The sequence below is a fragment of the Mobula birostris genome, chromosome 2, assembly GCF_030028105.1.
Source record: "Mobula birostris isolate sMobBir1 chromosome 2, sMobBir1.hap1, whole genome shotgun sequence".
In the NCBI taxonomy this organism is placed as follows: domain Eukaryota; kingdom Metazoa; phylum Chordata; class Chondrichthyes; order Myliobatiformes; family Myliobatidae; genus Mobula; species Mobula birostris.
In genome coordinates this window covers 232,165,884-232,193,145 of record NC_092371.1, presented here as the reverse complement: position 1 = coordinate 232,193,145, position 27,262 = coordinate 232,165,884, and the positions used below count along the sequence as shown (strand labels likewise).

Sequence of the window (27,262 nt, the reverse complement as noted above, 5' to 3'; positions counted from 1 at the left end):
AAGTTACAAAATATGTAATGCAAAAGACAAATAACAAGACAGTGTTCATGGGATCATGGACTATTTTATAATCATGAAAATCAAGTACACGTTTAACACTAATCCCATTTTATTCTTGCCCGATCCTCTTGAAATACCCTCGAATTCTACTACTCTCCTACACCAGGAGTTTCCAAACATTTTTTATGCCATGGACCCCTCCCATTAACCAAGGGTTGGGAACCTCTGACCTACAAACCAGAAGCAATTTACAGTGTCCAATCAACCTCCAAACATGCACATATTTGAGATGTGGGAGGAAATCAGAGCACTCAGAAAAAAACCTTCACAGTCACGGTTCAAAATAAATTTATTATCAAAGTATATATATGGCAGCCATATACAACCCTGAGATTCATTAGGAATACCCAAAATACAAACATTTGTAGAATAGTAACCATAATAGAATCAATAAAAGACTGCATCAATGTGAGTGTTCAACCAGAGTGCAAAAGACAACAAACTGTGCAAATATAAAAAGAAAGAAATAACAAATAAACAAATAAATAAATAAATAAGCAACAAACATCAAGAACGTAAGATGAAGAGTCCTTGAAAGTGAGTCCATAGATTGTGGGAACACTTCAGTGATGGGCAAATGAAGTTGAGTGAAGTTAACACCATTGGTTCAAGAGCCTGATGGTTGAGGGTTAATAACCTGAATCTGGTGGTCTGAGTCCTAAGGCTCCTGTACCTTCTTCCTGATGGCAGCAGTGAGAAGAGAGCATGACCTGGGTGGTAGGGTCCCTGATGATGGATGCTGCTTTCCTGCAAGAACACTCCATGTAGATATGTTCAAAGGCTTTACCTTTTGATGGACTGGGCTGTATTCACCACTTTTTGAAGCAATTTTTGTTCAAGGGCATTGGTGTATCCATTGCTGGCCCCGCTGCAGCCAGTCAATATACACTCCACCACAAATGTATAGAAATTTATCAAAGTTTTAGATGTCACAAACTACTAAGGAAGTAGAGATGCTACCACGTTTTCTTTGTAATTGCACTTATTTATACGTTGGGCTCCAGGAAAAGTCTTCCGGAATGATAACACTGAGGAATTTAGTGATGAGGATTGGCTCATGGACCCCTGGGTTCCTCTTCCTGAAGTCAATAATCAGCTCATTGGTCTTGCTGACATTGAGTGAGAGGTTGTTGTGGCACCGCTTAGTCAGATCTTCAATCTCCCTCCTATATACTGATTTGTCACTACCTTTAATTCAGCCAACAACAGTGGTGTCAACAGCAGACTTGAATATGGCGTTGGAGCTGTGCTTAGCCACACAGTCATTAGTGTAAATCATGGTCACAGTGAGCACATACAAAATTTACACAAGTTGCACCAGAATACTGGGTTTCTGGAAGTATGAATTAGCGCCTCTCTTAACTGAGCCCTCCCACTATACATTTAAATGTTAACGTTTTTTTCTTGATCTGATGCAAATTTATTCATGAAGCTCGTAGATGGTTTTCTACCTTACATCATGCTGTTTGGTAACAAGCTGTTTGGTACTCAATGCCTCGTTGCATTATGTTTAGGTCCTCAAGACGCAATTGACTCTGATGCTGTGGTCAGAAGGATTTTGCTGACCCACTTGTTCATGTTCAACATTCTTCTCATGGGAACCCTGGTGAAAACCAGCAAGAGATAAAGCTAAACCACTTAACCACGGCATACATCGTGATTAACATCTGCCTTTGTGAGGGGGAAGCTGTGATCAGTTTTGTGTCAAGAAGGTTGCAGGACAATGTGTGTAGAAGATGGCCCAAATCAGGTAAATGTTTGTTTTAAATAAGATGAGCAGATTTTGCATTTTCCAACTTACAGTATTAACATGCCAAGCTGCCCAACACATTTCCTCTGAATTCTCAGCAGATGAATCCTTTATTGAAGTGTAGGCACATTTCACTCTTGGCAATGGTGGTTTGTGATAATCAAACATGTCAATGTATTTCAGACCAGCCTGTTATGTTCCATTATCAACTCCAGCTACGTTTAGGGTCAGTATTGATGTAAAGCAACTCACACAAAATACTGGAGGAACTCAGGAAGTCAGACAGCATCTATGGAAATGAATAAACAGTCAATGTTTCAGGCCAAAACCCTTCTTCAGAACTGGAAGGGAAGAGGGAAGATGCCAGAGTATAAAGGTGGGGGGAGGAGGAGGAGGATAACTAGAAGGTAAAACATAGAAACATAGAAAATAGGTGTGGGAGTAGGCCATTCGGCCCTTCCAGCCTGCACCGCCATTCAGTATGATCATGGCTGATCATCCAACTCAGAACCCTGTACCAGCCTTCTCTCCATACCCCCTGATCCCTTTAGCCACAAGGGCCATATCTAACTCCCTCTTAAATATAGCCAATGAACTGGCCTCAACTATTTCCTGTGGCAGAGAATTCCACAGATTCACCACTCCTTAGTTTTTCCTAATCTCGGTCCTAAAAGGCTTTCCCTTTATCCTCAACCCCTCATTCTGGACTTCCCCAATATCGGGAACAGTCTTCCTGCATCTAGCCTGTCCAATCCCTTTAGAATTTTATACGTTTCAATAAGATCCCCCCTCAATCTTCTAAATTCCAGAGAGTATAAGCCTAGCCGATCCAGTCTTTCATCATATGAAAGTCCTGCCATCTCAGGAATCAATCTGGTGAACCTTCGTTGTACTCCCTCTATGGCAAGAATGTCTTTCCTCACTTAACCATCTAAGTGCACAGCAGACTCGATGGGCCGAATGACCTACTTCTGTCCTTTGTCTTGTCTCTTGTCTTGTGATTCCAACATTAGATGAAGAGATATGGATTTGCAACATATATCGAATCGAAAATTAGGGGACCAAAACTGCACACAATACTCTAAGTGTGGTCTCACCAAGGCCTTGTACAACTGCAGTAGTACCTCCCTGCTCCTGTACTCGAATCCTCTTGCTATGAATGCCAGCATACCATTCGCCTTTTTCACTGCCTGCTGTACTTGCATGCCCACTTTCAATGACTGGTGTACAATGACACTCAGGTCTTGTTGCACCTCCCCTTTTCCTAATCGGCCACCATTCAGATAATAATCTGTTTTCCTGTTCTTGCCACCAAAGTGGGTAACCTCACATTTATCCACATTAAATTGCATCTGCCATGAATTTTCCACTCGCCTAACTATCCAAGTCACCCTGCATCCTCTTAGCATCCTCCTCACAGTTAACACTGCTGCCCAGCTTTGTGCCATCCGCAAACTTGGAGATGCTGCATTTAATTTCCTCGTCTAAGTCATTAATATATATTGTAAACAACTGGGGTCCCAGCGCTGAGCCTTGCGGTACCCCACTAGTCACTGCCTGTCATTCTGAAAAGGTCCCGTTTATTCCCACTCTTTGCTTCCTGTCTGCCAACCAATTCTCTATCCACATCAATACCTTATCCCCAATACCGTATGCTAGGTGGTAGGTGAAGCCAGGTGGGTAGGAAAGGGCTGGAGATGAAGAGAGGAGAGTGGACCATAGGAGAAAGGAAAGAAGGAGGCTACCTAGGGAGAGGTGATAGGCAGGTGAGAAGAGGGAAGAGGCCAGAATAGGGGAAAGAGGAGTGGAGGGAGGGGGAGGGAGAATTTTTTTTAACTGGAAGGAGAAATCGATATTTATACAATCAGGTTGGAGGCTACCCAGACAGAATATAAGGTATTACTTCCCCACCTGAGGGAGGCTTCATTGTGGTACAAGAGGAGGCCATGGACCGACATGGTGGAATAGGAATGGAAATTGGAATTAATATATTTGACCACTGGGAAGTTCCGCTTTTGGCAGATGGTGTGGAGGTGCTTGACGAAGCGGTCCCCAATTTATGACAGGTCTCACCAATGTAGAGGAGGTCACATCGGGAGCATCAGACACAACAGACATCCCTAGCAGATTTGCCTCATCCGAAAGGATGTAGTTGCTTTCCCTCTTACACCCATACCACCACCCCGCCCCCAGACATTTACTAACCTCACTGGAAACTGACCACAGTTTAAATGGTAACGATATCATGGATATAGAGTTTTGAAATTTTGAAATCATAAGATCCTCTCCTCTGCACCCATCAAGTCAGCTTCAGGATCCTATTCTTGCATGGTCCCATTTCTAAATAATGAAATCTACATCATATCTAAAAAGCTGTTGTTCAGTGAACTCCAGGTTTCTCCAATATTCTTTTCTTGGATTGATATCCTCAGCTATCTATTTCCCCCCTTGGTGACAGCGCTTGTCATCATGAAATCAAATTCTACATTTCAAGAATCCTAGTGCAACCTTCCCTTTCTTAATTTCTCCATTGTGTTAGCAGGCCGTTTGTTCAACTTCCAAGCACACGAGCTGCAAACTCATCCACTCAAATGTAGTAGAAACAAAGTCAATATCTTTGTAGCAACACACATAAAAGTTGCTGGTGAATGCAGCAGGCCAGGCAGCATCTCTATGAAGAGGTACAATCAATGTTTTGGGCCGAGACTCTTCGTCAGGACTAACTGAAAGAAGAGCTAGTAAGAGATTTGAAAGTGGGAGGGGGAGGAGGAGATCAGAAATGATAGGAGAAGACAGGACGGGGAGGGATGGAGCCAAGAGCTGGACAGGTGATTGGCAAAAGGGATATGAGAGGATCATGGGACAGGAGGCCTAGGGAGAAGGAAAGGGGGGAGGGGGGAAGCCCAGAGGATGGGCAATGGGTATAGTGAGAGGGACAGAGGGAGAAAAAGGAGAGAGAGAAAAAGAATGTGGGTATATAAATGAATAAATAACGGTTGGGGTACGGGAGGAGGTAGGGCATTAGCGGAAGTTTAAGAAGTCAATGTTCACGCCATCAGGTTGGAGGCTACCCAGACAGAATATAAGGTGTTGTTCCTCCAACCTGAGTGTGGCTTCATCTTGACAGTAGAGGAGGCCGTGGATAGACATATCAGAATGAGAATGGGATATGGAATTAAAATGTGTGGCCACTGGGAGATTCTGCTTTCTCTGGTGGACAGAGCGTAGGTGTTCAGCGAAACGATCTCCCAGTCTGCGTTGGGTCTTGCCAATATATAGAAGGCCGCATTGGGAGCACCAGACACAGTATATCACCCCGGCCGACTCACAGGTGAAGTGTCGCCTCACCTGGAAGGACCGTCTGGGGCCCTGAATGGTGTTAAGGGAGGAAGTGTAAGGGCACGTGTAGCACTTGTTCCGCTTACAAGGATAAGTACCAGGAGGGAGATCGGTGGGGAGGGATGGGGAGGACAAATGGACAAGGAAGTCGCGTAGGGAGCAATCCCTGCGGAAAGCAGAGAGAGGGGAAGGGAAAGATGTGCTTAGTGGTGGGATCCCGTTGGAGGTGGCGGAAGTAACGGAGAATTATATGTTGGATCCGGAGGCTGGTGGGGTGATAGGTGAGGACAAGGGGAACCCTATTCCTGGTGGGGTGGCGGGAGGATGGAGTGAGAGCAGATGTGCGTGAAATAGGGGAGATGCATTTGAGAGCCTTTGTTCTTCTCACTCTCCTTTTCTAACCACTGACTCCAACCTTCTCCTTGGACATAGAAAACTTAATGTGTCTTAAATGATATTTTAACATCCAATAGCATATGAAACAAGAGGCTGAATTCTAGAATAGGCATTACTGTAGATCTGTTCTTGATGTTTGGCATGGGTTAAAGTGTCAGATTCTAAACCATATGCATCTCTAACCCTAGAGCTGAATCAAGCAGAACCCAGGATATCCTCAAACATGGTATCCTCTTTTGCTGTATGCTGAGATTTCAACTTGGTTACCTCATCACACAAATATTGCTAGTTTACACCTCAGTAACATTGTCCTTATTGGATTTCCACCTCCATCTTAATCAATTTATTGGCCTACTTCTGGTCCTTTGTCTTGTGAATTTGATCCTGAAATCCTCAATCACGTCATTATCTCCTCTATTCTCCACTGCTTGACTGGATAGCCTCCTACCCCACACATAGATCCTTCAAATTTCTGTAGTATTCACCCAAACTCGTGTCAAGATAAACTTGCCATTTCATATTCATCCACATCCAGTTATAACACCTTCCAATCCCTCGATGCCTCAAATTTATAATCAGGTAATTAATTCTATAAATTCCTCAGATTTCACACACTTCCACTGTAACATTCTCCTACACTAATTTACGTCCCTCCAGTATCTTGTGCTCAACAATTAAACTCAACTCAACTCCTTGAACTCAACCATTGCCAACTTTCTCTGTATCTGCTCAAGACTTGAGATCAAGAATTCTATCCCTAATTCACCTTCACCTCCTTCTCCAAATCTCTGAACTTCCCTCGTTATTTCCCCCTACTCTCACTAATGAGTAGTCGTACTCTCACTAATTATTTCCTTAAAACTCTGCAAAGCACCAGGAAGACATTTTTCCCCCATTATACTCTGATGAAGTTCTTTGAACTTGGTTATTAAATTATGCTGTAAATTGCAAGTATTTCTTGTTAAACACGCTGGATAAATTTAAGCGGTTTTGCAGTTTTAAAAAATCCACATTTTATGGTCTTTGCCTTGGCTAGTTCATTATAATATCAATTTTCAAAGTCAGGGAATCACAAGAAGCCTTGGGATACATAATAGTACATAAAACAGAGCAACTTCCCTGCATGATGTCAGGAGTTGCTATAATCTTAGACTTCCAACTTAATAAGTTTCATTCCAGCTTGTACAAAGCAGAGACTCATACAGGGGAAAGAAGCTATGGCACTGAAGAACAAGGAATATATTGAAATAAAACCAGAAAGCTTAACATTTATTTCATCTGCAGGCAGATAAAACAAGAATCAAAATAGGAAATCTCAACTACTTGTTCCCCTCAAGCAATAGTTGATTCATATAAACTATCAGCAAATGGAATTGGAATTTTATTGTCCCATTTAGTGAGGTACAGTGAAAAGCTTGTCTTGCATACTGCTCGTACGAATCAACTCATTGCATGGTGAATTGAGGTAGTGTAAGGTAAGCAGAATGTAAATTAAAGTATAACAGCTACAGAGAAAGTGAAGTACAAGTAGTCAATAAGGTGGAAGATCATAATGAGGTAGATTGTAAGGTCAAGAATCTATCTTGTCATACTAGGAAATCATTCAATAGTCTTAATAGTCGAGCTGCCCTCATCTGACGGTATGTGCTTTCAGTCTTTTGTATATCTTTCCCCTGCTGGCAGAGACAAGTAAAGAGAATGCCTCCAGTGGATGGGGTCTTTGACTATGCTGACTGCTTTAATGAGGCAGCATGAAGCACAAAAAGTCAAGGAAAGGGAAAGGAGAAATCCTGGAGATGCTGGAAATCCAAGCAACATACAGAAAATGGTGGAGAACTCAGCATGCCAGGCAAAATTTATGGAAAAGAGTGTACAAGTTGACGTTCTGGACCATGACCCTTCATCAGGACTGAATAAAAGGATGAGAAGTTAGAGCAAGAAGGTAGGGTGGAGGGGAGGAAAAAGTACAGGGAGGTGGATAATAAGTGAAATCAGGCAAAGGGGAAGGGTGAAGAAAAGAACTGGGGAGCTGATAGGTGTAAGAGATAAAGGTCTTGAGAAGGGGGATATCTGATAGGAGAGGGTAGATAACCTTGGGAAAAGGGGAGGAGCACCAGATGGAGATGATGGGCAGGTAAGGAGATGAGGTGAGAGAGAGAAACAGGACTGGGAATGGTAAGGGGGAGGGGGCAATTATTCAAAGTTCCAAAACTTGTTCTTGCCATCAGGCTGGAGGTTAGACATATGGAATATAAGATGCTGCTCCTCCGACCTGAGTGTGGCCTCATCTCGGCAGTAGAGGAGGCCGTTGACTGACACGCCGGAATGGGAATGGGAAGTAGAATTGAAGTGGGTAGCCACCGGGAGATCCCACTTTTTCTGGCAAATGGAGTGTAGGTTCTCAGCAAAGTAGTCCCAATCTACAGGATATACAGGAGGCCACACCAGGAGCACCAGATACGGTATCAGGGGTCCCCAACCTTTTTAGCACCGTGGATCGGTTTAATATTGACAATATTCTTGCGGACCAGCTGAACGGGGGTGGGGTGGGGGGGAGGCGGGTGTTCAAGTTCAACATTGCGTGACAGGGAATGAGGAAAGGTGCAGCTGACTCACATCGTTTCATATCGCCAAATCATATCGTTTCCTCGCGGTCCGGTAGCACATCTACAGCCCAGTACCGGTCCGCGGCCCGGCGGTTGGGGACCACTGCAATAGCTGACCCCAACCAACTCACAGGTGAAGTGTCGCCACATCTAGTAGGACTGTTTGGACCCTGAATGGTAGTGAGGGAGAAGGTATAGGGGCAGGTATGACACTTGTTCCAATTGCAAGGGTAGATTCAGTGGGGAGGGATTAATGGAGTAGGGAGTGATTTATGTGATGTTTTACGCTTTCGCTACATCAGGCACATAAAGGGTATTCAATAGTAACAACGGCTCTATGTTTCAGCTTTGCCATCACAGCATGATACTCAAAGAACATTTCACCAAAAGCATTTTAATAAATTCAAAATCAAAATCAAGTGTGGAAAATTGTTCATGGTGAAAGCAGCTATGAAGATACAAAAAACTCAGATGGGTGTGTAGGGTTCTCAGTAATATTAACTGGACTGTTAACTGTGAACTGCTTATTATAATGTGGCTTTTTTGAAATGTTATAATGAAATGGCTTCTTTGTAATGTTAACTATGAGGTAATGTTCACTGTAGCTGAAATGTTTGGGTTATAGTTATAGATAACGGAGGAACTAACCAATGGAAGCTATGTTATGCTATCTTGTATGTGTGTGCTGAGCTGGGGCTTGCGGGCTTTTTCCTCGGAAGGCGAGCGGAGAGGACGGACGTGTGGGGAACGGACAGCGGTTCCAGGGCAGCAGATACCGGGCCTCGGCGGTTCGGATGGTGGCCAAAGTCTCGGAAGGACATTGTGGATGGAATTGGAGGCGTGAGCTCCAATGTATTAAAATATTATGTGCACAAGACTGATAAGTTTACTCATGTGGCGCCTTTTGTTTTAATTGTTTCTACTAACCCATCACCAAGAATTACTATAAAGTATATTTCTTTACTCGCACTTTGTATATTGTTTGATATTTGTGTCGTGGCTGATATTTGGGTGCCTCACACTGTATCCGCACCAAAGCATTTGCACTGTTTGATGGGGTCAACGGCTATTCACCTAGGGCAACGGGAGTCAGTTGGGGTCACAAACGTTACAGGTGATCTTGTAGCTTCTCTTAAAATACCCTCCCACTCACCATCGCTGTTTCCATATAGTTCTGCAGAGGCACGCACTAAACATCTAAAAATGATACAGCACCCACTCTGAATACTACATGTGGCCAATAAGACAAATTATTTGCAATTAATTTTTACAATACATGTCAATACATTTGGGTGAGGGTGTTTGGAGGCTAATATTCTGTTGTGTTCTGTCAGTGTACGGGGGGCGGAAGGGTTTTTTGTTGGGGGGGGTCGATGCTCCTGTTCCATTTGTGCAGGAAGAAGGGGGTTTTGGAGGCAAATGATCGGGATGCCATTTTTTTTTTTGTACAGGGGATGCTAGGTCTGATGTTGCTCTCTGAACAATTTTTGTGTTCTTTCTTTGTTTCGTGGCTATCCGGAGAAGACAAATTTCAGAGTTATATATAAGTACATGCTTTGATAATAAATGAACATCTAAAAGTTTGAATATGTTCCCAAAAAAGTGACCTTCAATATCATTTGGCACTCCTTTGAAAGAGTATGCTTACTCCCTATCTAATGGGGACTTAGCAGAAGCTTTCAATCCTTGAAGTTTCCTGGGAAAATCTTGAACAGTTTCTTTAGCTGACATCTCCTCCTCCCCACTCTTTCAGTATCTTACAAGCCTTGGGCTTATGAGCCTCCTAATCCATGCACTGCTTTTCATCAATATGTATCTGTTCTGTTTAACACCAAGATTCTCCCATGTAAACAGCATATTAAGCAGTCAAATAATAATGAATTAATACGTTTGTATCCATCTTTGCTACAATTATTTAGAAAATCCTCAAGTTTAATTGATAATTTAGCGCACCAAAAACATCCAACATCTAGTTCATAACTGAGGAAGTTTAGGTATCATCATCTCTCTCAAACGGAAAACATTGGTGACTCAAACTAAAAAAGTTAGGCAATATTTTTAATGAATTTCTCCATACAATTTCACACACAAAACAATATTGCAACAGCCAAGTTGTTAGTCACGTAATTCCAGAAGCAGAATAACCATAACACAGCTACAAGATACCTCCTTTATCCAATGATGTGGCCACTGGGTGCATGTTTGTGGTCTGTTACTGCAGTAGCCCATCCACTTCAAGGTTTTATATATTTTGTACATTCAGAGATGCTCTTCTGCGTGCCACTTGTGTAATGCACAGTTATTTGAGTTATCATCGCCTTCCTGGTGGCTTGAATCTGTCTGGCCATTCTCCTCTGACCTCTCTGACCCACAAAACTGCCACTCAATGGATGCTTTTGTTTGTTTTTTTGCACCATTCAATGTGAACACTAGGGACTGTTGAGTGCGAAAATCCCAGGAGATCAGCAGTTTCTGAGATACCCAAACCACTCAATCTGGCTCCAACAATCATCCCATGGTTCAAAGTTACCTACATCACATTACTTCCCTATTCTGATATTTGGTCGGATTAGCAGCTGAACCACTTGACCATGCCTGCATGCTTTTATGCATTGAGTTGCTGCCACATTGGTTTATTAGGTGTGCCTAATAAAGTGGCCGCTGTGTGTGCAGTACAGAAATGTTACATCTTCAAAATACCATCAGATTCTAATTTTAATTGTCTTGCAATTAACTACAAAAATTCTGTCAAGGTGGTGGAGAATAAGAGGTAGCTGAGATTATCCACTGTCTTTGTGGTTGTCTTCCTTGACATCCTGAAAGGAATGATATCTGCAGAGTGCTGGAACTGAAATAATCCTGCGTTTTACATTAGCAGTCATGGTGCCATCTTGCTGACTACACTCCCCAAGTTAGGATCTAACCTTTCAGCGAAATATTATCTTGCATATGCATCCTCTGAATGGTTCTGCAGCCTTAGGAGTAAAACCTCTGCAGAGCTTACCCTGAAAATGTGCCAGCAGACAATACGATTCAAACTAACACAAACTACAAAAATCAATGGAACTTATCAATCCTGTCTTCTTTGGACTTCCTGTTCTGGATTACAAAAAGTTCATTGTATTTGCCTTTCAAGAATACAAAATAAAAATGCATAACCTGCATTAAGATAGATCTATGAAGCGGACAAGGAACGCTTTCTCGCGTCCCCTTTGTCTGCTGGTGCTATTTTCCATTTGTGCAATGACACAGTACCACAGGACTCATTGGAGAAGCAAAGAAAAAGGAATTTTTAAATCTTAACTCTGTACAGACACTATATATTATTAGATCGTACCAGAAAATGCAATTCCAAACTGATGAACATTATTAGGCGAAGTTACCAAAAAATTGGAATTCATCCTATTTTGGTACATTAAACGTGCTAAATATAGAGCTATAGAAAAGTACAGCACAAAAACAGGCCCTTTGGCCCATCTAGTCCTATCAACTTGCACTGAGACCACAACCCTCTATACCCCTATCATCCATGTACTTATACACTTGTGCAGGCAGCTTATTCCACACTCTTACAACCTTCTGAGTGAAGAAGTTTCCCCTCATGTACCGCTTAAACTTTTTACCCTTAACACTAATTGTAGTTCCAAACAACCTCCCACAGGGTCCGAGGGAACACTTTCTCAGGCCCTGGGGATCTATCCACCTTAATTTGCCTCACGACTGCAAACACCTCCTCTTCCATAATCTGTAATCTAGTCCATGACCTAGCTGCTGCTTTGCCTCACTTCTATATGCCTGCTCCACTTCCTTAAAACAAAAATAGAAAAGTAGTGAGTTACAAACATAGATGAGAAATAGCCCTATGGCATTTTGCAATGCATTAGTGAACTAAAACAGGATCTCTGTTTTTTTTCCCTGTTTGGATCCCAATGCAGAGCTGGCAGCTGCCATGCTGCACACTGAACACTGTAGAAGAAGTTTCACAGTAGGGAAGCAGGAAAGCATTGCCAAGGAGGTGAAGGAAGGCAGAGCAGAGAAGACAAAGCATGCTTTGCTGTGGTTGGCACCACCCACCCGAGGAGCTTGCTTGATTGGCTCCCATGCCATCGAGTACCCACAATGCACTGTGAGGTGTGGACAGATCCTACACACACACCACATGGCCAAAACAATTTTTCTTTATACAATTGGTGAAGGGAACCCCAATAAATTAACATTATGCTCACCATTGAAACACAAGGCTGGAAAATGCAGTTTGTGACATTACTCCAGAGTCCTTCGCAATCCCTGACTGGTGTGTTCCTGGCTTTGTTGAGAGCTAGTAACCGCGGTTTGTAGATCCGCATTTTCTGCCTTGCGACAAAATACACAGTTCATGGCCCGGAATGAAGCATTTTGCACCATGCCCTTTTTGTTGGAATCCAAGGCTCACTTAAGATTCAAAAGGCTTCAGTTAATCCTTCAATTGAAAGGCAGTGGGCATGCAAGTACTCCATCAGCCAGATATCTGCTTAATCCTGTGTTCAACTTGAGTTTATAACCTTTCTGATACAAAGGTGAAAGAGTACCTTGAAGCTCCTGGTAATAAATTGTCTGGGATAAAAGGACGTTTGTGAACTAGGAATTGGAATGGATGAATTCAAGATTGGATCTGGGACTGAAAGAACAATAAAAATGAGAGTACTCAAAGACAGCGTGTTTAAAAAGATGCAAAAGAAAAGACTTTCTAAAAGAAAATTAAGAATTACAACGCTTGTTAACTTACAATGCACAAAGGATTTGCGCTGTGCCACAGCAATAACACACATTCAATGGATTATTCTTGTCAGTGACCACATGCAGAGCCATATGAGACTGTTATACAGTTAATCGTCATCATTATGTGCTGTGTCATATGGTGTGGGCAATCATGGTCATGACCAAATTGTCCTTGGCAAATTTTTCTATGGAAATGACTGCCTTCTTCTGGACAGTGTCTTTACAAGACAGGTGGCCTCAGCCGTTATCATTACCCTTGAGAGATTGTCTACCTGGCATCAATGGTTGCATATCCAGGACTTGTGAAATGCACCAGTTCCTCGTACAACCATTCACCACCTGCTTCATGGCTTCACATGACCCTGATCAGGGTGGCTAAGCAGGTGCTACACCTGGGCTGAAGGGCGACCCACAGGCTTGCAGAGGGAAGGAGCACCTTAGACCTCTTTTGGAAGAGATGTACAGTATCTCCATCGTGCCATCCAATGCAGTTAGTAGTGTATTTAATGCTGCACTGGACAGTAACCACCCAAGGTCTTCATTCAATTCAAAGAGTTCAAATTCAATGAGTTACATTTCACCTGGTCTGAATTTACAAAGCAAGTTCTTTACTATATTAACCTGCAGTTATCACAGAGAAGTAATTCAATCTAAAATAATAGCCAAAATAAACATGGAAGAGGAGTGTATGAGATGATTAACTCAGGTACTTGGTTTAGATTCTAAATTATCCATAATACTGTCAATAATTAATCCAGTTTTATTTTATTTTGTTGTTCCTTTTCACACCTTGCGGCACATCGGGCAGCATTGTTTCAACTACTGCACAGAGTCTTGTCATCTTCAGACGTTTTCTGATGACTCTGCCATAGTTGGATGCATCAGCAAGGGAGATGAGGCTGAGTACAGGGCTACGGTAGGAAACTTTGTCACATGGTGTGAGCAGAATTATCTGCAGCTTAATGTGAAAAAGACTAAGGAGCTGGTGGTAGACCTGAGGAGAGCTAAGGTACTGGCGACCCCTGTTTCCATCCAGGGGTCAGTGTGGACATGGTGGAGGATTACAAATACCTGGGGATATGAATTGACAATAAACTGGACTGGTCAAAGAACACTGAGGCTGTCTACAAGAAGGGTCAGAGCCGTCTCTATTTCCTGAGGAGACTGAGCTCCTTTTGCATCTGCCGGACGATGCTGAGGATGCTCTATGAGTCTGTGGTGACCAGTGCAATCATGTTTGCTGTTGTGCGCTGGGGCAGCAGGCTGAGGGTAGCAGACACCAACAGAATCAACAAACTCATTTGTAAGGCCAGGGATGTTGTGGGGATGGAACTGGACTCTCTGACTGTGGTGTCTGAAAAGAGTATGCTGTCCAAGTTGCATGCCATCTTGGACAATGTCTCCCATCCACTACATAATGTACTGGGCGGGCACAGGAGTACATTCAGCCGGAGACTCATTCCACCGAGATGCAACACAGAGCGTCATAGGAGGTCATTCCTGCCTGTGGCCATCAAATTTTACAACTCCTCCCTTGGAAGATCAGACACCCTGAGCCAATAGGATGGTCCTGGGCTTATTTCCTGTCATAATTTACATATTACTATTTAACTATTTATGGTTTTATTACTATGTAATTATTCATGGTGCAACTGTAATGAAAACCAATTTGCCCCAGGATCAAGCATTTTGACTGCTTCCCCCCCCCCCCCCGCCCCGAGGGCAAGGTACCAGCTCGACGCTCACCCCAGCACAGATGGAAAGCGTGCAAGAGACTGGCTGAATTTGAACTCAGGACCATTTGCCTTGAATATAGGTTAAGAATAGCGCAGTACAGTTTAATATCTTTAAAATATTTACATTGCTGTGTAATTGCTACTGATATGTTAAGATAGTACTTAATAATTATAGCTATCATTCCAAACACATTAAAGTTGATCGTAAAAATTATATTTTAATTTTACAAAATTGCTACTGCTGTGTCTGCCTACATAGTAACAATAATCCTTCAAGAAAATCCATTATGTGTAAAATATTGGAACTTTTCAAAAATTTGATGAGATATCATTTAAAGGCAAGCTTTATTTTATATAAACTGCATATTATCACATAGCTGTGGGTATGCTACGTAGGCACGAGAGGTACAGTGACTCTTGTGGGCTGTCCCCAGCATTTCCTCAGACAGCTGGTTATTGATGTTGATACTATTATTGATGCAAATGACTCATTTACCATTGTACATGTGACAAATAAAGCTAATAAAGCTCATTTTTAATCTTTAGCTTCTCTCTATGTCAGTGTCAGCCCTTGTATGTGTCCTTGAAACTGGTTATTTTTATTATTATTATAAGAGGGAAAAATCAAAAAGGACAGCTTGTTGATTTTAGGAAGTCTCAAAAGAGGCTTATGTTGGGTGTTGATTGTCAAGTTGCTGTATTTTCAAATAGTGTACAACAACCAGGTGATATACAATCGAAAATAAGGTGATTTGTATACAAAATTTCATGCACAAGAAGTTTCTCTCCAATAGAATCAGCGTCAGGTTTAATATCATCATATGTCAAGAAATCTGTTGACTTTGTGGGAGCAATGCAATAATAGAGAAAAATGAAAATTACGGTATGAATGCATATATTAAATAGTTAAGTGAGTAGTACAAAAAAAATCATTTTAAAATGTAGTGAAGTGGTGTTCGTGGGTTCAATGTCCATTCAGAAATCGTTTGGCAGAGGGGAAGGAGCTGGTTCTGAATCACTGAATGTGTGCCTTTAGGCTTCTGTACCTCCGTCTTGGTAGCAATGAGAACAAGGCATGACCTGGGAGATGGGCGTCCGTAATGATGGACGCTGCCTTTTTGAGGCACTGCTCCTTGAAGGTGTCTTGGATACTATGGAGGCTAGTGCTTCTGATGGAGCTGACTAAGAAACAACTCTCTGCAGCTTACTTCAGTTCTGTGAGTAGACCCCCTCTCCATACCAGACGGTGATGCAGACAGTTAGAATGCTCTCCACGGCATATCTGTAGTCCATGCAGATCAAAAGAGGATGAACACAAGTATTACCACGTTTCATCTCCTTTTATCATTGGCATACCCACTGAAAATTCAACAGCCTCATTTCTAGTGGTAACTGAATGGCAAAGATGCTTCAGAACAGATTAAATGTTGACTCACAGTGGATTTTTGGATCTAGTTTGATCCATTGTTCAAATCTTGAGTCGCTATGAGTGGGGTAGCAGGATGGAGATACATTTCTACCAAAGGAGGTATAAGGCACTCCTCCCCTCCGCTAGCCTGCAGGTCACCCTTGGGCAAGATGCAGCACCAGCTTAGCCCCTCCCCCCTCCCCCCTCCCCCCCCCCGATCAGGATCACATGAAACCATGGGAGTAGGTGGTGCATATTGCAAGTCCTGGTTATGCGACCACTGACAACTGGCAGATAATTTCTGAAGAGTATTGATAACGGCTGGGGTCACCCATTTTGTAAAGGCACTGCCCAGAAGAAGACAATGGCAAACCAGTTGTGTAGGAAAATTTGCCAAGAACATCATGGTAATGGAAAGATGTCACACAAACGAGCTCTACAATTGAGGTGGATAATTACAACCAGACAAACTTAACAACACTGCTTCCATTTGTAACAAAAATAGTAAATGTTTCTAATGACCTAGCCATATTCAAAATAAAACTCACTGTAAAATGAATCACTTTCATGTTTAGTGGGTGACTGTACGTATAGTTATTGCATTAAGCATCAGTTGTTTCCATCCTGCGCAATCTGCTCTCACCAGTTACAATGAAAATCACTTTCATGCCTTACAATAAGTAATTTACATACAGTTAATTCAAAATTCTCACCTACCTTCGATGCTGTCTGAGCTTGAAGTGCCTATTCCAGTGTCTCCACTATCGGAGGTAGCGCTGAATCTTCTGCTGGTGTTGTTGTGACCACTGGTCAGGAGCACAGGGGCCTGCCACACTGCCTCACAACCTTGAATCCATCCAGTATGTGCAACATCAGAACCTGGGCAAAGGGAGATTGAACCATGGATTAGAGAAAGCAAAAGCCGAGTAGATTTTTGTCTTATACAGGGTTAATAGCGCAAAGAATATTACAAGAGAAATCAAAAACTAGAAGGCTACCCTACCAATTCTCCACTTTGAATGTTTATTCTTTGTTTCATGCAAACTCACTCCGTGACTTTGCATCAGTTTCATTTGTGAAGTATGTGGTCTGAAGGCAGACCTGCCTAGCTCTTTCACAAACATAGACAATGTGCGGTATTGTCAAAATTTCAACAGAGGAAGTTTGCCCAGAACCAAAAAGTATCACTCTGTTACACTGGCATAAATACTGTATTTTTGAAGCCATCTTCTCCTGTTTGCTGCTTAACTCTTCAGATGTAATGGGACTGCTGAGCTTTGATCCAATCCAGTAATTGTGAGATCAGGCAGCTCTGCCTATTGTTTTTGCGATTCAGTGTGCATCTCAGTTAGGAAGAAAAAGTGCAGAGAGTGAAAACTCAAAATTAAAATCAGAAAATGCTGAAGGTTCTCAAAAGGTCGGGCAGTGTTTATACAAAGAAAAGCAGAGTTAACAATGCTGGTTGATGAAAACTAAATTCAGAGTTTTCCAGCTCCATTATGGCCACTAGCCTCTCAGCATCGAGAACATCTTCAAAAGCTGATGGGTGCCTCAAAAAGGCATCATCCATCATTAAGAACCCCCATCACCTAGGACATGCCCTCGTCTCATTGGCTACCATCAAGGAGGAGGTACGGGTGCCTGAAGACACACACTCAACATTTTAGGTACAGCTTCTTCCCCTCTGTTACCAGATTTTTGAACAAACAACAAACCAACCCATGATCACTACCTCACTATTTCTTTATTGCTCTCTTTTAACTGCTTATTTAATTTTTATACATATACTTCGTATAATTTGCCGCCTTTTATGTATTGCACTGTAGCCGCAAAACAACAATTTTCACGACAGGTGTCCATGATATTAAAGCTGAATCTGATTCCCAAAACAAGTGTGTTTAAAACTACTGAGGGAAGGTGCTGAAGATATCTAACACAGGGTGATGAGACTCATCAACCAGAGTCAATCTGTTTGGGATGAACGAGGGTAGGGGACAAAAAGAATGTTGCAACTGGGAGAAGCAGTTTTTAGAAAACTGAAATAAGGCGGTGAAGAAAGCGCAAAGCCAATCAGCAATGATTAACAAACGTTCACCATTCACTTAGGCGACATCAATAGCATTTGATCTTGACCCTATCGCAAACATACCCTGTGTCTTTTCAACACCACACACCCATCCTGCAACTTAATCTGTGCTTGTTTTTTTTTAAACCAGAGATCAGCCAAGAAATTAGATTTGTCTTGTGTACATTAAGACATACAGTGAAATGCGTCACTTCCATCAACAATCAACACAATCTGAAGATCTGCTGGGGGAAGCCTGCAAGTGTTGCAGCTGTACAGTAAATTCCATTTAACACATCCAACTCAACCTCCTTGCTCTCTGATTTCAGAAACTGGTTGATTTCCATCAGGACTGCTATACAACTTTTCTCTCTTGCACTCAAGGCAAGTGTGGACTACCGTGCAAGCACCGTCTTGAGGGACCTAAAATACCCATGCAATTTGCCCTACCTGATCACAATTAAAATGTCCAAAGCACACAGTTCTAGTAAACATGCCCAGTCATGTCAATGGCTGTCACATCTGCTTCTTAATTTTCACTTGCAGTCACATTGCTCTTTTCTGTCATCAAGCACTTACTTGGCATCTGGAACACCCCCAGACAATCTGCGTACAAAGCTAATGACGGAAACCCCTTGGACTTCATTAACTGTTTAATATCCTCACTACCTGTTAGCACACGGTATCCAGAACAGCCCATGGTCTTTTCTCTTGAACCTGCAGGGTGAGAGGGGAGATACTTAAAACCAGACTGAGGGATATTTTTCCCCATGGAAAAGGTAGTGAGTATATAGAATAAGCTGCCTGAGGAAGTGCTTGACGCAAGTACCTCACTATCATTGAAGAAGCATTTGGATAGGTATATGTACAAGTTCTTCAATTGCTGGAAATCCAAAGCAACACACACAAAATGTAATGATGTAGCTTTATAAAATCCTGGTGAGGCCACACTTGGAGTACTGTGTCCAGTTCTGGTCGCCTCACTATAGGAAGGATGTGGAAGCATTGGAAAGGGTACAAAGGAGAGTTACCAGGATGCTGCCTGGTTTAGAGAGTATGCATTATGATCAGAGATTAAGGGAGCTACGGCTTTACTCTTTGGAGAGAAGGAGGATAAGAGGAGACATGATAGAGGTGTACAAGATAATAACAGGAATAGATAGAGTGGATAGCCAGTGCCTCTTCCTCAGGGCACCACTGCTCAATACAAGAGGACATGGCTTTAAGGTAAGGGGTGGGAAGTTCAAGGGGGATATTAGAGGAAGGTTTTTTACTCAGAGAGTGGTTGGTGTGTGGAATGCACTGCCTGAGTCAGTGGCGGAGGCAGATACACTAGTGAAGTTTAAGAGACTACTGGACAGGTATATGGAGGAACTTAAGTTGGGGCTTATATGGGAGGCAGGGTTCGAGGGTCGGCACACATTGTGGGCCGAAGGGCCTGTACTGTGCTGTACTATTCTATGTTCTATGTTCCTAAATGCTAGAGGAACTCAGCAGGTCAGGTAGCATCTATGAAAATGAACAAACAATTGACATTTTAGGTCAAGACCCTTCTTCAGGACTGGAAAGGAAGGCAGAATAAAAAGGTAGGGTTAGGGAAAGGAGGATAGCTAGAATGTGATAGGGGAAACCAGGTAAAGGGCTGGAGATGAAGATATCTGCTAGGAGCGTAAATCACAGCAGAAAGGGAAGGAGGAGTGGGCACGGGGTGGGGTGGGGGGAGTGATAGGCAGGTAGAGAAGAAGTAAGAGGCCAGAGTGGGGAATAGAAGAGGGAAGGGGGAGGGATTTTTTTTAACCGGAAGGAGAAATCAGCATTCATGACATCGGGTTGGAGGCGATCCAGATGGAATACAAGTTGTTGCCCTCCGTCCTGAGGATGTCCTCATCATGGCACAGGAGAAGATCATGGTCCAACATGTTGGAATGGGATTGGGAATCAGAATTAAAATGTTGGCGTGAAGGTGCTATATCTGTATGGGAGGCGGCTGAAGGGATATGGGCTGAATCCAGGAGACTGGCACTACCCAAGTGGACAGCATGGCCTCGCTGGGCTGAAGGGCCTGAATCCATTCTGCAGAGCTCTATTACTCTAATACTTCCACAGCAGTAACATCTGAAAACTATCGTCCATGTGGCGTCCATAGATTTTTTTCCTGTGTTGTTGGTTAGTAAGGCAAGTGGCCAAACAGTGTTACAGATGTGTAACAAAGCCTAGCTAAAATACTTATAAACACAAGAAAGTCAGCAGATGCTGGAAATCCAGGGCAACACACACAAAATGCTGGAGGAACTCAACAGGCCAGGTGGCATCCATGGAAATGAGATAAACGGTTGATGCTTCAGGCCGAGACTCTCCTTCTTTTGTGTGTGCTGATCAATATTTATAGTTTAAATTATCCAAAGTGATAGCATGTGGGACATGGCTATTAAAAACACACACACGCTCAAAACATAAACATTGCTCAAGAGAAAATGTCTGAATGTTTCTCTTTTTACTCTCACATCTCTGATAAAATTAAAACCACTGTGTAAACAGTCATTAGCCTGTGTAAAGGAATGTTTACTTCAGGCATAAATGGAAAGGCATGATACCCACTGTTTTAATTTTGAAACTGCAAAAGGAAGGATATACTGGATTTGCAGGCAGTGCGGAGGAGGTTCACCAGGTTGATTCCAGAGATGAAGGGGTTAACCTATGAGGAGAGATTGAGTCGCCTGGGACTGTACTCTCTAGAATTCAGAAGAATGAGAGGAGATCTTATAGAAACATACAAAATTTTGAAAGGGATAGATAAGATAGAAGTAGGAAAGTTGTTTCCATTGGTAGGTGAGATTAGAACTAAGAGACATTGCCTCAAGATTCAGGGGAGAAGATTTAGGACAGAGATCACAAGAAACTGTTTTTCCCCCAGAGAGTGGTGAATCTGAGGAATTCCCTGCCCAGGGAAGCTGTTGAGGCTTCCTCAGTAAATATATTTAAGAAACAGTTAGATAGGTTTTTACATAGTAAGGGAATTAAGGGTTATGGGGAAAAGGCAGGTAGATGGAGCTGAGTTTACGGACAGATCAGCCATGATCTTATTGAATGGTGGGGCAGGCTCGATGGGCTGGATGACCTACTCCTGCTCCTATTTCTTATGTTCTTATGTAATGCACTCTCATTTTTCTGAGAAGGTGATTTAATTATTTCCTTCCAAAGTACAAAAGTAAACTTGTTATCAAAGTACATATATATTACCACATACAACCCTGACATTTATTTTCTTGTGCGCACACAGTAAACCCAAGAATTATCATAGAATCGATGAAAGACCACACCCAACAGGACAGACAATATCCAGTGTGCAAAAGACACCAAAAAGTGCAAATACAAAAGAAAAAAGTAATAATAAATAAATAAGCAATAAATATTGAGAAATGAGATGAAGAGTCCTTGAAAGTGAGTCCATAGGCTGTAGGTTCCTCACATCTGTTTGACAACTGTGTTCTATTAGTACTAAGATCAATTACTACTTTAAAGAAAAAAAAAGTGAGGCAATAGGATGAAATTTCAGATCCATTCCCCTTAAAAAAAAATCTGACCACAAGTCCTCCCCAAATTATAACAGGGTTCCATTCCAAAGAATGGCTCATAATCCAAACAGTCTGCAAGTCAGAAATGAACAAAAGCTGTGTATGGGAGAGGATCATGTAAACACCTGTGACAGGCATTCAAAGAACAGTCCCCAGCCTATCTCACTTGGCTCAGCGTCCAGTTCTGCTTGGCTTAAACCAGCCCTTGAATATTGCAGCTCAGATTTGGGAGTTGTGGGGTTTCGGATTTGTAGAAGACACTTGGGAATACCCCACTCTATTTTCACTCAGCAAAAGACGTCTGCAGCCTTACAGCACTCACCAGTTTCCCAAACACTCCCTCACGTAGATGATGTGTCCTTGGGCAGTGGTAACTTGAGGAGGAACTGCAAGTGGTTATTAGTGGTTGTGGTGAATGGTTGTAGCCATCAGGACCAGTCCCCAATGGCATTACAGCAATCTTTATCAGCAACCAATGTAGCATTATCAGAGATTCAGTGTGGCAACAGTCCCTTCTGACCAATGAGCACGCACCACCCAACTGCACCCATGTGACCAACTAACCTAGGAAGCCATCTGTCTTTGGAATGTGGCAGGGAACCAAAGGAAATCCTCGTGGTCATGGGAAGAATGTACACACTCCTTATGGATCCTGGGTAGCTGGAGCTGTAATAACATCACGCTAACTGCTATGTTACTGAGCTGCCCTGAGAATTGTACATTGGCGGTCATTACGTCCACAGTGATTTGATTTGGAGGCTATTAAAGATAGCACATCTGAAATGACAGCTATTAGAGTAATGTAATTCCCGCTCATCTCCTCTTTTAATAAATGTAATCTGGATTGATGATCATATAATAATCTGGACTGGCTCCGAATGGAATAACTAATCTGAATAAATGGCCAAAATAATAATGATCATTTGGTTGTTTCACGTTGTAATATAATTTTGGTGGCTTTTGAAATGTCTTCTATCTAAATAGCCACCATTCAAGTAACCACAAACTGGTAAATATGCTAAACTGTAAAGTGAATTAGCTGCTCTTGTAAACAATGGCTATCTGGTCCCAATCCACATCTCAATGGGTGTGGCATTATCTTATTCTTTTCTCCCCACCTCTTCCATTAAAGTATAGGATTCTAATGCACCACCCCAACTCCATCGTCATCCTCGTGACTATTGGCCATCCTGAACTTGGTCTCTGCGAGTAGAAGGTTATGGGGAGAAGGCAGAAAAATGCAATTGAGAGGGAGAAGAAATTGAATATTAGAGCAGACTCAACAGGCCAAACAGCCTAATTCTGCCCTTATGCAGCAGTAAACATGCAAGTCCTGGCCTGCGGCATTGGTCAAAACTGTAGACGTCAAAAGCCAAGTAACCGGGTTCAGTTCCCCCCCGCTGTCTGTATTGAGTCTGTACTTTCTCCCCGTGACTGCGTGGGTTTCCTCCGGGTGCTCCAGTTTCCACCCAGAGTCCAAAGATGTACTGGTTTGTATGTTAATTATTCATTGTAAATTATCCTGTGATTAGGCTAGTAACAAAAACTGGGGAATTGCTGGGCAACATGGCTCGAAAGGCCGATTCCACGCTGTATCTCAATAAATAAATGCCATTGCTCCTGTGCCTATCCAGTACAGCTCTTAAAGTATGTTAGAATTTATTGGCAGTTGCACCGAAGTGTGATCGACAAACGTGAAAGAGTTGATCTGTTGCTGTTTCTGCAGGTCATAACCCTGAAGCATTCTCTCTCTCTCTCTCTCCCTCCCTCTCTCCCCCCCCACACACACACAAATAATCCACAATATTTGGCATTTGCATAATTCCCTTCCATATTTTTTAATGAGAAGTGAAAAAACTCTTCATAGTCTGGTGCCTTTAAATGTTAAAATAATACAGGCTAGAAACAGGTCCTTCATCCCGACTCTTCCATGCCAACCATAGTGCCCACCTAGTTCCACTTGCCCACATTTGGCCCATCTCAGACTAAACCCCTTCCACCTATGTACTTATACAAATGAATGTTGAATGTTGTTGACACACCTTCCTCAACCCCTTCCTCTGGTAGCTCTTTCTGTATATGCATCACACGCTGAAAAAAGTTGGCCTTCAGGTCCCCTTTGAATTCAAAAATTTATTATCGAAGTACAGTACATACATGTTCCCATATACAATTTTTTGAGATTCATTTTCTCGCAGGTACTCACAGGAAAAATACAACCTTTCACCTTAAACCTATGTTTTAGCTTTTGGCTCCCATTCACTGGGGTGGGGTGGGGAGGGGAGAAGATAAGCAAGATTGAACAGTTAGATTGCATTTACAAAGGGAGGAGGAAATAAAGACAGAGTAGAAAAGGGATAATTAGAGTGGGAGGAATATAAATAGCATCTTAAACCAACAGGGGGATGAATAGCCTGCTTCTCTGCCACAGATTCTCTGCAAGGATGTGAAATTTACTTTATTATACTGAATGATCATCTATCATTTGTGGAATAAATGAGTTTAAATGAGAAGGGCTTGACCTCATCCCATCATGCACATTTTCCCTAAGTGCGTTATAAATAGCTGGCGCTGCGCATGGGTACAAAAGGCAGGAAGGGAAAGCCACCCTCAGTGAGTAACATGAAACACATAAATAATAGAAACTGTGGCTGCTCACTTCTTGCTCATGCACTCTCACTGCTCAAGGTAGGTGACATTGGGCTGTGAGACTGCATCACTCACTTCTTCATCAACAGGATGTAAAGAAATAATGAACCATATGACATGTGCCTTAAAGTGTTCCCCATTTTCAATATTCAGAATCAGATTGCGAAATTTGTTCTTTTGAGACAGCAGTACATCACAATAAATAATAAAAACTTATAAATTACAATAAGAAATTTATACAAATATATAAAATAAATAAATTGTGCAATAAGAGACCAATAATAATGAGGTTGTGTACATGGGTTCATTGTCCATTCAGACATCTGATGGCAGAGGGGAAGAAGCTGCTCCTAAAACGTTAAATGGGTGTCTTCAGGCTCCTGTACCTCCTCCATGATGGTAGCAATGAGAAGAGGGCATGTCCTGGGTGATCGGGATTCTTATTGATGGATGCTGCCTTTTTGAGGCAACCATCACCCTTTGAAGATGTTCTCGACACTGGTGAGACTAGAGTTTATGATGGAGCTGGCTGAGTTTATACCTTTCTGCAGTTTTTTCCAATCCTGTGCAGTGTCTCCTCCATACCAGATGCAATCAGTTAAAAAACAACTAGTAGAAATTTGTGACTGTATTTGATGACATATCAAGTCTCCTCAAATTCAGTGAAATATAGCCGCTGTCATGTTATCTTTGTGTTTGCATCAATGTGTTGGGCCCAGGTTAGATCTTCAGAGAATTTGACATCCAGCAACTTGAAAGTGCTCACCCTTTCCACTGCTGATCCCTTGATGAGGACTGGTTTGTGTTCCCTTGACTTCTCCTTCCTAAAGTCCGCAATCATTTCCTTCGTCTTACTGGTGTTGAGTGCAAGGTTGTTGTTGTGCTACTACGCAACCAGCTGACCTATCTCACTCCTGTATGCCTCTTTGTCATCAGCTGAAACTCTGCCAACAATGCTTGTGTCATCGGCAAATTTATGGATGGCATTTGAATTGTGCCTAGCCACACAGTCATGGGTGTACAGAGAGTAGAGTAGCAGGCATCCTTCATGTGTGCCAGTGTTGATTGTCAGCGAGCAGGAGAATGCTATTGTAGGATTTTGCAAATAAAACATGTGAGGGTCATTTTAAGTGCTTAACAAAAGCTACAATCCTTTGCCTTTGCTTTTTTTGTAATGGCCTTTCATGGACGTCATTACATCAGACACGTTACTTAAAGGGAACACAACAACTCAATGACGATGTTTGTGAATTATGCAGAATAGTTTCTATTATGAACAATATGTGTCATCTGCCACCCATTACATTACGCAATGCTATTTCCCATCCAGAATCACTGCGATCTCACAGAGGCCCAGGTTTTGGAGCTTCTTGATTAGCACTGAGGGTTATGATGGTGTTAAATATTGAGCTGTAATCAATGAACAGTAGTATATATACAGTATTCCAATAAATATTTCAGAAATGCCTTTCTTCCAAAATACTACCTAAAAAAGTCTGCTGGTTGCACTTTTGCTTTGAGTGCCAACCCTTGCAGTCGCCTGTTCAAAAACCTGGTTCCCTCCCTTTTGTCTTTAATTTGCCGTTAATAGGGGAAGGGCAATGCCCTTGAAACCTTGAAATATTTCCAACTGGTGTATTAACCAAATTGACTCTTCTTTCCTCTTTGTTTGGGGAAAGAACTGCAGTGGGAGCAGGTGGCTGAGGGTTTCACTTATTAGATTGGGCTAGCCAGATTTCTTTCAGTGAAAACAGTGTCTAAAAGCTTCGGGTGCCACAAGACCAACTGGTACTATTATATGCATTTAGCATCGGAGCCCTGAAAAATAATTATACAGTGTAGCCTCGGGATTTCCAATAGATTATGTTGGATTTGCCAATCCAAAAGACTGAACATTTTGAAGTACGAATCCAGCAAAAATAAAAATTCTGCCAGTATTTTGCCCAAGTTAAGAAATGAAAACTCTGGAAGCAGGTCCCAACAACACTAGCCATATCCAACAGCAAATCTGAGCATATAGAGTACTACGGCACAGAAATAGGCCCATCTATTTTTTTTTTTATTAAGTGCAATTGTGAACAGTAGCCACATCAGAAATGCTGATCAAGTCAACTAGTTCCCAAAGAGAACTCTGATAGGCCAATCAGATGGTTCGCTGCTGCTCAGCGATAGAACACAAAACAGGCACAAGGGTCGCTAGCCCCTGTACCCCAGAAACACACCTGAGCGGTGCGGCGGAGGTACGTGCTGTGCATGACCTCATCTGAAAGGATCATGTTGACTCATAACAGATCGTGTTTGTGGTGGAACAGCTTAGTCAAGGATGGGGTGATCAGCACAGATGGACAAATTATACCTCCACTACACCAAAATCTAGTACATGCCAAACCATTTTTCTGCTAGTCTCATCTACCTGCACCTGGACCATAGCTCTTCTTACCCCTCCCGCTCATGCGCTTCTTCAAATTTCTCTTAGATGTTGAAATCAAACTTGCACCCACCATTTCGACGGTCTCACCACCCTCGGAGTGAAGTTCCCTTTCACGTTCCCCTTCAAGATTTCACTTTTCACATATGACCTCTATTCTAGTCTCACCCAATCTCAATGGGGAAAAAACAACCTGCTTGCATTTATCCTATCTATACCCCTCATGGTATGACTTTGATCTATCAGCCTTGGAAATGGCTCATGAATTTAGGCCATGAGACATAGGAGCAGAATGAGGCCATTCAGCCCATTGAGCATGCTCTGTCATTCCATCATGGCTGATGCATTTGCCCTCTCAACCCCATTTTCCTGCCTCCTCCCCATAACCTTTGATACCCTTAGTCATCAAAAACCTATAAACCCCCACTTTAAATATACCCAATGATTTGACCTCCAAAGCTATCTGTAGCTTTGAATTGCACAGATTCACCA

The 27,262-nt window shown here is 42.4% G+C and overlaps 1 protein-coding gene across 5 annotated transcripts in view; it reads right to left on the bottom strand.

The window, feature by feature from the left end:
* Nucleotides 1–27,262, bottom strand: part of cep85l (centrosomal protein 85, like) — a 343,531-nt gene that overhangs the window by 261,013 nt on the left and 55,256 nt on the right. For 3 of the 5 annotated variants that reach the window (XM_072251606.1, XM_072251604.1, XM_072251605.1), the window contains exon 2: nucleotides 16,771–16,932. In XM_072251606.1, coding sequence (XP_072107707.1) covers nucleotides 16,771–16,932 — 162 coding nt within the window. Of the gene's footprint in view, nucleotides 1–12,377; nucleotides 12,467–16,766; nucleotides 16,933–27,262 lie in introns of those variants that run through there. The other 2 variants (XM_072251607.1, XM_072251608.1) reach the window with 2 other exon arrangements.